At 38.3% G+C, this 9,864-nt stretch overlaps 1 protein-coding gene across 1 annotated transcript in view; it reads right to left on the bottom strand.

Moving 5' to 3' along the window:
* The window catches only part of LOC101848856 (ATP-dependent RNA helicase DDX51), a 17,146-nt gene extending 7,809 nt beyond the window's left edge, over nt 1–9,337 (bottom strand). The window contains exons 1-11 of the mRNA XM_005111493.3: nt 9,218–9,337; nt 8,379–8,573; nt 7,622–7,763; nt 7,100–7,245; nt 6,377–6,493; nt 5,356–5,417; nt 4,825–4,948; nt 4,392–4,531; nt 2,770–2,791; nt 1,465–1,633; nt 24–73 (exon numbers count right to left, since the gene is read on the bottom strand). Of these exons, the coding sequence (XP_005111550.1) occupies nt 24–73; nt 1,465–1,633; nt 2,770–2,791; nt 4,392–4,531; nt 4,825–4,948; nt 5,356–5,417; nt 6,377–6,493; nt 7,100–7,245; nt 7,622–7,763; nt 8,379–8,567 (1,161 nt within the window). The 5' untranslated portion in view covers nt 8,568–8,573; nt 9,218–9,337. The remainder of the gene's footprint in view (nt 1–23; nt 74–1,464; nt 1,634–2,769; nt 2,792–4,391; nt 4,532–4,824; nt 4,949–5,355; nt 5,418–6,376; nt 6,494–7,099; nt 7,246–7,621; nt 7,764–8,378; nt 8,574–9,217) is intronic.
* Nucleotides 9,338–9,864: the final 527 nt, after the last annotated feature.

Below are 9,864 nucleotides of genomic sequence, written 5' to 3'. Positions count from 1 at the left end.
AAACTCATACAATCTGATCCTACCTTGAGAAGGACTGGTGCGGAAAACTTGTCCACTGCTTCCGCTACAGGGCCTGTGGAGACATTTAGGAAGAAAATATGAGCTAAGAAATATAGAATTCTGACGCAGGTTGGGGCTAACAGTAGATAACAATAAACAAATAAAATGTCTATATCATATCCGGTGCACACTGTCAGTCTCATTTATCAGAGTGAGCCGGGGCCAGCCAGATATTCCTTCAGGAAAGGGCAAAAGCTACCATTTTGGCACTATACAACTGATTCGACTAGCGACCTTGAAAAACAAAAGCATTTGGTTTTAAACATCACAGGTGAATTTATTTGAATTCAAATTCAGTTGTAATGTGCTAAAACGGTAGTTTTCATTCCACCCATGAAAGAAAATCTGGCCGGCCCAAACTCAATCGGATTGGCAGGGTGCATGAAACAGATCACACAAAGAGCCCCAAATTTTTTTTTTTTAAATTTAGATCAAATTTGCAAGACAGAAGTGCCTGAAAAAAGACACAAACCAACACCTGACATAATGGTTTAGCACGAGTGAAACATCTTCCACTGTCTACAGTTTGCTACTAGCTCGTTCCTCACATCATATATGGGGGCTCCAGTGGCTATGTGAGTAGTGAATTTTGACTCAAGCAATGTCAAGCAAGTGTCGGTGACACGGGGATCAGATGGGTGGTCACTGAAGTGTGTCCTTGAGCAAGACACGACAACCCTAGCTCAAATTACAGGGCGCTGCACAGTGGCGACCGACAGTGGCATTGTTTGTAAACTGTTCTGTATTTGTGTAATAGTGTGTATTTATGTATGCATTTATGCATGTATGTATTTATGTATGTACGTATTTATAATTATGTATTTATGTATGTATTTTTGCCATTGTAAAACAAAGTGCTCTTCTGGGACATATAAAAGTGTAATAATTTATTTTATTATCTTATTATTTATATTGCCATTTCTTTAAGTCAAAATTCCTCCATAAACACTGGCAGAAAGGTTACATTATTCCATTTGCAAGAAAAGAAGACCACATTATATTTTTTTAATTGATTCTTTTTGCTAAAGTTAAAGTGAAAAAAGGGAGCACATTGCAAAGAAAAAATAAGAGGAGCTTGAATACCAAAAGAAATTGAAAAAGCGGGGACATCATGGAAATAGATAGAAAAGGATGCTCAGGACAGGCTTCGCTGGAGTAATGTTGTTGATGGCCTGTGCTCCACTGGGAGTTAAAAAGGGCAAGAGAGAGAGAGAGAATACCAAAAAGGAAAACAAAATAAAACAAATAGATTGACAGGAAAGAGATAGTGTCGGAGCTTCTGGTGCAACTTTCCATCCATCCACGAAGAAAAAAAAATTTGATTATGTTAAAATTCCATAGGAAAAAGAAGGCAAGACTTAGAAACAGAGCAAAAACGTAACATCCCATGAACACAATAAATACCTTCTGTCTGGTTCTCAGCATTGGCTGTGGCGTCTGCTCCTGTCTGCTGCCTTGAGGGAACTTCAGAGGTCAAGGCCACGGAGGTGAACAAAATTGGCATGAACAAATTGAGCTGCTCCAGTTTCTCTGGGTTTTGTGACAATGTGGCAGAAAAGAGCAGCTTCTGAGGCTGTGAAAGACATTTTTTAAAAAAAGGTGTTTAAAATATTCTTATAAAAAGAAAAAGAATATGACATGTCTTTCCATCTGTCTGGTCTGTTAAAGCCAAAAGAAAAACGTAATAAAACAAAACATATTATATTCCTTTCATAAACATCTGACAGAAGCCCGAAAAAATAAAAACCAAATAATGATGCTCTTCTAAATAAAACGTAGGTCACATTGAAGGAGGGACACTTGACCCAATCCCGACAAAATCTCATCCAGAAGGACTGGATGTAGTCAAACCCCACTCTAATTCTCAAGTCTTCAACTTTCAAAAAGGGTCAGGTTTATTACAGCGTCACAACGGCTGGCAAGAGCTTCCAGTTGGCCTACCAATTAATTCTTCCGGGGTATCATCAAATGGGATGAAGCGAAAAATTACAGATTCTTTCAAATTTCTTTCAAAAATAAATTGGGAATGCACGCACAGGCAGCATTAAAACCAATTGCAACCCCCCCCCCCCCCCCCCCCCAAAAGGGTTCTTTATTACTTTCTGGCACTAATCAAAGATGTGCAGTTTTTTCCCCTACAGGCTTTTACAACCATTGACAGAAAACCAGCGCAGTGTTGTGCAAACAGAAGTTTCTATGATGGAGCTGTAACTGACTGTGGAGTCTCTTAAGCATTGAGAGGCTCTAAAATATTTTCCTGTGTTATAACAGATCAGGTCTCGGCTTGTACATTTCCCAACCATATAAAGAGTAAAAACTGGAACGACAAAACATTCAAAAACTAACTTTTAAAGTTTCTTAGACATTTGTCAGTTTATTAAAACCACAGAAATGTCAATTTTTCTTTTCTAAAGCAAAAAAGTAGTTTCTTTAGATAAAAACAAAATAACATTTTTTTTTTTTTTTTGGGTAAGTGTTTTATGGCGTTCGGATCTGCATAATGTCATATGAGTGCACGGGACACACCAAATATTTTCATTTGGTAGGAAATTTTTTATTTTGTCAGGGTGGCGGCCGAAGCCTACTTTTATCAATTTTGGACCAAGGGATCTTCAACATGCGCAACTTGCACTCGGGAGATTTTTCGCCTTTGTCCGAGAAGGCTAGACAAAATAACAAAGGGCCCGTGAAAGTAAAAAATATACTTACATGCATAACAACTTCTTTGGATCTGAAATAATTAAACACAGAGAATTACAAAACTGTTACCTTTTAAGCGCACATTAATAACGATGGTTGGATGCCAGACTCCGACAAACACATTTATGGAATTTGGCAGTAGTCGGAGTGTAGCACCCAGGCAGCCATAAGATCGTTTAATCAAAGTCATTATGATCGGGGTAGGAAAGAAAATTATCCATGCACTATGTCAAGTTACACTGCTGAGAATATCAAAGTGATTAAAAGAGAAGTAATAATAATAATAATAAATGACATTAAAATAGTGCTCAACCCCGATTAAAGTACACAGGCTCTGAGCGCTTTACAATACAGTACAACGTACAACAGTAACATAAAACGTTGTGTTCTGACTAAAGAAAATTACTCCAAATATTCATCTTATTAATTTAAAAACAGAAACGACTTCAGCTGACATTAACAGAATATTTGATATAAAAGATTATAAGGTAAAAATAAACGTTTGAACATCGGAGTTGCCCAGCATTAGCTATGATTGATGGTATCAGGCTGGACTGTGAAGCAGATAACACTTGTACAAATCCCAAGCATGGCGTTAAACGTTAAAAAAACTGGGATTGTCGGAGCAGTTTTTCAAAGCACTCTCCTCAAGCTCACTCGGCTTGACCCTATGTCAAACACATGACAAATCGGAGATCCTGCATTTTACATAACTTTATAGGATTTCAGTTATAGTAAGTGTTATAGGTTATAGTAGAGGGTTTTACGGCCCTCGCAACTGCATTAGGTCATATGAGCGCCAATTAGTAAGTGTTTTACGCCACTTGCAACACAATAAGGTCATATAAGTGCCGAAGATTAGAGGGTGTTACAAAAGAGTAACAAACACGAAAAAAAAGGAGGAGGGGAGATAAAGAAGACAGACGTTTGACAGGAAAGAGGAAGCAAACCACACCAGAGCACCCGCCAACCACTCACACTTTATAGGATTAAACACCGGTATAAAAACTCACGAAACACAAAGAAAGTCGTAAACAATTATTACTTTTGCGTGCTCCAACAACATGCTCCTCGAGAAAAGCACAAAAGGCTTCACAAGAGCCTTGTATAAAATACTAGTAAGTTGCTGTTAATAAATAGCCAATCAGTACAATATCAGCCATATTTCACCAGGAACCGAGCTGGAAAACAACACTGAAAATAAGTAGGGGCCCAAATATTATAACATGTTCTCAAACAAAGATCCAGGCTTCAGTCTGAAAGCAAACAAACTATCAGAAAAGCAGGCTTGCTAACTTTTCAAAAACCCAGTTAGGACACCAGACATTAAAACACCGCACTGTAATGTAACAACAAACTTTCTCCTTCTCGTTTCTTCTTTCTTCCTCATTCTCGTAACAACAAACAAAATTACATCATGAGGAACTGGTTTTGGCAGAGTGTATGAGATACGGCTCTCAAATTCCTAAAAAAGCCAAATCCAGAAGTCCCAGAAATTTCAGGACAGTTGGCTAGCCAGGAAAAGTAGTCTCATGACAAAAACACAAGTAATTTAAAAAATGGAAATGATTGTATCCTTGATGAAGGAAAAAAAAAACATATTAGGTGGTAGGTGTAAACTCCCAGCTTACCCAGCAATTGTGCAAGGTCCTGGCAGACTGCGATGATAGGCTCCGCTAGCTCCTTTCTTCGGCCGATACATCGCCGCTTCAATCTGACTCAGCCAGTCATCATAAATATCCTCCATCTGCCGATCGGCTTCGTCAATCACCTTCAACAGATAATAGATGGGGAGACTTTCAAACAATTCAGAGCTTTCGACTTCAAAAAATTCTGCGTTCTCAGATATCATCTAACCTATTTACATTAAATAAACACCAAACTGAGCAGAAATGAAAGATCCAAGAATTTAACCTCATGTCATTATCGATAAGACAGATTTTCTGAGGTTTGGTAGATTATTGTTACGACTGTGATGAGGCCGTGACACAGCTGAGCTGAACTGGCACCCCAGATACTAAGAGTTTACAGAGTTCCGACACATCTCAAACACAGGCCACTCACCAGAAACCTCAAGTGTGTCAGATCGAAGCCGTCAGTGAAGTCGATGTGATCCAGCAAACGGCCCTTAGTGGCCACCACAATGTCCGCGGCACTGGCCCATCTGTCGCACGGGGAACTGTGGGGCCTGATGGTTTCAATTGAAGAAACGTAAAAATCAGACACTGAATTTCACAGACTTACCGCACCGCTACTTCCCCCATATTCAACATGGCTTGGAACCTAATGCATCTTAACAGATTAGACATCCAAACACAATATCTGACATTCTCCAAACATTCAAAAACACTGCCTACAATGTATCTTTAGTCCTTAATAGGGATAAAAGATAGCTCAAAATTGGAAAGTAACAACCGACACCACTACTGAAATAGAAAAAGTAAGACCTATCATTGTCTGTCGCTCTATGGTCGTCTAAAGAGACAAAGAAAACAATAGTGATAGCATTATTTAGAGGAAAGCAAAAGATAAACATTAAAGACATGAAAAAGCTGTGGTCATAAGATTACCGCACTAAACCATACTTATGCTTACCTTTCTCTGACTAAATTCTTCTGTTCTATCTGGAATTCTTTCTTGCCAGCTAATAAAACAACCTAAAGAGACAAAAAAAAACAAAGATTAAAAACAAAAATTAATTTTAGCAATTTTGATACCATTCTGTAACCCCTCAGACAATTTTAAAGAAAATGGTAGCTGTTTAAAATATTATCAAATTTGTTTAAGTCGCCAACTGGCTGTAACCCCATGTTTTGATTAAGGTACGTATATGTGTAAGTACTTATGTATGTATGAGTTTACAATTATGTATGTACGTTTGCCATTGTAAACCAAATTTCCCTTCTGGGACCAATTTAGATGTAATTTATTTATTGTTTCTTAAATTCTTCTGAGTACGACGGCAAAACGCCTACTAACTGTTACACCACAGATAGCTACTGCATGGAAACCAAACCACACAAGCTACAGACCTGCTTAATTTGAATTTCCAAATTCTGTAATTGGTGCTTAATTTTCTGTAATCTGACAGAAAAATCTGTAATCAAGCAGTGAGAAAAACTAAAGGTACACTCACTCGAGCTACCCGCTGAATTCACTAGAACTACTGACGAAAACAATGAATCCAATCACCAAACAACTAACAATACACACTGAGATCTAGACTAGATCTAGACACAAAACGGAAAAATATCCAAGGAAAAGCCAGAAGGAATGAAGTCAAGCGTCCAGAATGTAGAAAGAACAGTATAAGCTGGACCTAGGTTATGACAATGCACAAGATCCAGATCGTGACGAAATTTAAAACAGTTCTACTCATTACCGCGCATGCGCAGACGAGGCCGTACGGTGTGCTCTCACAAAGAAAAGTTAGCCTTAGCCTTATCGGGCATTGAGAACCGTTTGGTCTTTGTTTCATTCATAAAATTATAATCATTATTTTTTTCCCTCGAAATCCTTAATCCGCCGACAATTTCCGTACTCCCGTAATCCGACCTGGTTTTCCGTAATGATTACGCGGAATTCGGAGTACTAGGCAGGTCTGAAGCTAGCTTACCTTGAGAGGTGTGTCCTTTGTGAACTCCTCAAACACTTTGTACACCTGCACCGCCAGGTCACGGACTGGGAGGATCACCAGAGCCCTCACATGGGGGACAACTCTGGTTTGTAAGGCCTGAGAGAAGGGCAGTTTAGTTTAGTTTAGTTTTAGTAAGAATTTTAAGGCACCTGCAACACACATAAGTCATTTAAGTGCCGAAGGTTAGAAATATTACTTGAAAGTAATCGACAAAAAAAAAAGAAAAGGAGGGAGGAGAAATAAGGACGATAGATGTTTGTATGTATGTAGTATAGGGTTTTACGGCGCTCGCAACTGCTAAGGTTATATGAGCGCGCGATAGATGTTTGATAGGAAAGAAGAAGCAAAGTACATCAGAGTACCGACCTATCACCCACACAGAAAAGAAACATTTGTATCAGTGTAACAGTGAGAAAAACATCATTTTGGGGGGGGGGGGGGGGGGGGGGGGTTTGGTGCATACTCGGATGAATTTTTCAGTCACACAAGTCTGTGCAAATATGAGCAAATCCGAGAAAAAATTATTTTTTTTTATCATGTCTTAAAATCAATAAGTCTGTCGCAAAGTAAATTGTAGTAATGTTCAGATCGTCAAGTGAAGAAAAAAGGTTTTCATCAAAAGAATCTGAAACCCTGGACTCCTAAGAGTAACTGCAGTCTTTGATTATTCCTGTACCACAGAAAAGTCATCGTGTTATTAACCTGTATAATGGGCAGGGCAAAGGTGAGAGTCTTTCCACTTCCTGTTGGAGCAGACACGCAGATGTCTCGGGTTCGGAAGCCAGCATCTCCAGCGTACACCCCACATTCGCACTGGGCTAAAAGCTCTGGGATCACAGTCCATTGTACTGAAAGAAGAAAAATAAAAATAGCCTCTGATTCCAAGATGAAGAGAGAACCTAGTCTAGTTATTTACTTATAAAGACTAAAATTGTTCAGAAATATTTTGTACTACTCTGATAAATAACCAATATCCTTTTTGCTCGGTTGAAGTGACATATACAAATCTTACATTCAAATGAAAGAAATTACTTTGTTTTTTGTTACTGCTCGAAAGAAACGAATATCTATCTTCAAGAGTAATTATAAGACAGGGATAAGGAGATTTTAAAATCTTGTATTACATATAAAGATTGCTTTTAAACATATGAAATTCTTTTCACCCCATTATGCCTCTGGACAACATTATACTCTAAGAAAATAAATGAAAGCTGGTGTCTTCACCTGGAAAACAGGACTGTATATTCGCTGTTTTCAATTTCTCGACGAGTGTGCGATCTAAACCCTGAATATCGCAGAAGCTTTTATCTTCTTGAGGCTGGATGATCACTGGGTAGCGTAGCCAGTTGGGCAGAATCCTTTCAACCTGAAAACACATTCCAATAATTATTGTTTGAAAACAAACTCTCAAATTTTATTTTATAAATTTGTGTATACTCATTACAAACATAAGTAGTCTACAATAAAAATATTTTTAAAACTCTCTTTATCTTCTTTCAGCTTTTAGGGGAAGGTAAATACATTGCATCAGCATTTTAACAATGTTAGTCACAAACCGTGAAAGTCCAGAGTTTCATCGAGCTTTATTTTTACATGAAAAGGCCACTTAAAAAATGTACTCCCACCTAGTAATAAAAATACAACAGACTGTACGAACTGCATAAGAATAGCTTAGTGCTCTGTTGAAAGGAGGAGAACAACATGGCAAAAAAAGCATTCTGCCAGAGCTCCATATTTTAAAATAATTAAACAAGAAAATGAATACAGGCTAGGCTAGCATATATAGAGCGAAATTGGAGGGTCGCGGCAATCATTTGATTACGTACAAATTTCAATGTACCTTTTTTTAAATACAAAGAATTAACATGTGAAAGAAAAATTCGGGACCTGAAAATCTGTTTGCTCTGTGCACGTTTCACTATGTGTAGCACTCTAGACTGCACTTATCGTAGCAAGTATAAAGTTAAAAAGACTACACAACCTTTTTCTTTTCTTTCGCCTTGAACTCTCCCAGAACAGTGAAGCCTCCCACATCTTGCGGCCCTTCCACATCCTCCTCAACATCGTCATCTTCCTCGTTCTCTTCATCCTCTTCTAGGTTATCCGTCACATCCATGTCCTCTTCATTCTTTTGGTGTGTGCCTTCCTCTGGGGTTGCTGCACTCAGCATTTTATCCTATTTAATGAAGACAGTAATATATGAGAGACGAAAAACAACAACAACAAAAACCCACAGCCACAGTAAAGCATGCTTTATCCTTAGGCCCTATGCAGGGGCACTCAACTGGCATCACTTCTCGTATTCAAGAAGCCATGCATAAATCCAGTCAGTTTAGATCTAGAATCTAGATCTAAATCTAGATCTAGAATATAGATCTACTAAACTGAAAAAAAAACTTTATGAAAACTGAAAATATTTATAAATTGACCATACTTCTAGAACTAGAGTCTAGATCTAGATCTATAATATCTAGATCTAGATCTAGATCTAGATCTAGATCCAGATTACATCCCCTTTAATCTTTAATTTTTCTACTGTCTTTTTCACTTAGTTTTACTATCTTTTTGAATTGATCTAGCCTACGCCACGGATCTAGATCTAGATCTAGATCTAGATCTAGATCTAGAATAGTCAATAGATTAGGCCTGCATTCGTGAAAGTAAAAGTAAAGGCCATGATGGGCCATGTCAATAACGATATCATTATCATAGTCGATAGATTCTAGATTCTAGATCTAGAACTAGAGAAGAACTGCTTTGTAAGTAACAGATTTACAGTATCAAGTTCACCTAAAACTACTCAAATAACGTTTTCTGTACCTTTTGTTTGGGGCCTCGACCACTCTTCTACTTCAGGACACTTCAGGTATGTTGCCACTTTCCACTTTCGATTTCGGACCTAGCTTTATGTCACGTTTCTTCTGGGGTTCGAAACTTCGTTTCAGCCGGAGGAAGCTTTAAGTTTTTAAAATAAACAATGAATTAAATCCCGTTCATGTTTTTTATTGCTCCCAACAGTTGCCATGTGCTTTTATGTTTTGGCCCAATTTAATTTTTGTCCAAAATGCCAATGCATTACAAACAGCATTATATTTATACCATGTTGTCTCTCATTCCACCCTTTGTTGTTCCTTTATCCGACGACCCAGTACCTTTACTGCCCTTGTAAAGAGAGGCCCTCCTTCTCAGATCTCTGATTTTTTAATCAGTGTCTGTTTCTTTACTCGTTAGACTTGAATGCAGCCCTCTCTAGCGGTTTTTGGGAGGATATTATAATAATAATTTTGTCTTCACTCCAACTTATTTTCTCATGCTGGCCAGTGTTACCTTAACTATTAATTTCCCATGAACCTTTGTGTTTGGCAGTCTCTCTGTCAGTGTGTGTGAGGAAGAGAGAGCGAGCGGAGTGATGGAGAGAGGGGGTGCACGTGTTTGTTTCTTGTTTGAAAAGCACGGGGTGGGGGGGG

Source organism: Aplysia californica, unplaced genomic scaffold, assembly GCF_000002075.1.
Source record: "Aplysia californica isolate F4 #8 unplaced genomic scaffold, AplCal3.0 scaffold01067, whole genome shotgun sequence".
NCBI classification, from domain to species: domain Eukaryota; kingdom Metazoa; phylum Mollusca; class Gastropoda; order Aplysiida; family Aplysiidae; genus Aplysia; species Aplysia californica.
The sequence above is the reverse complement of the archived record's forward strand: the minus strand, read 5'-3'. Positions and strand labels throughout refer to the sequence as shown.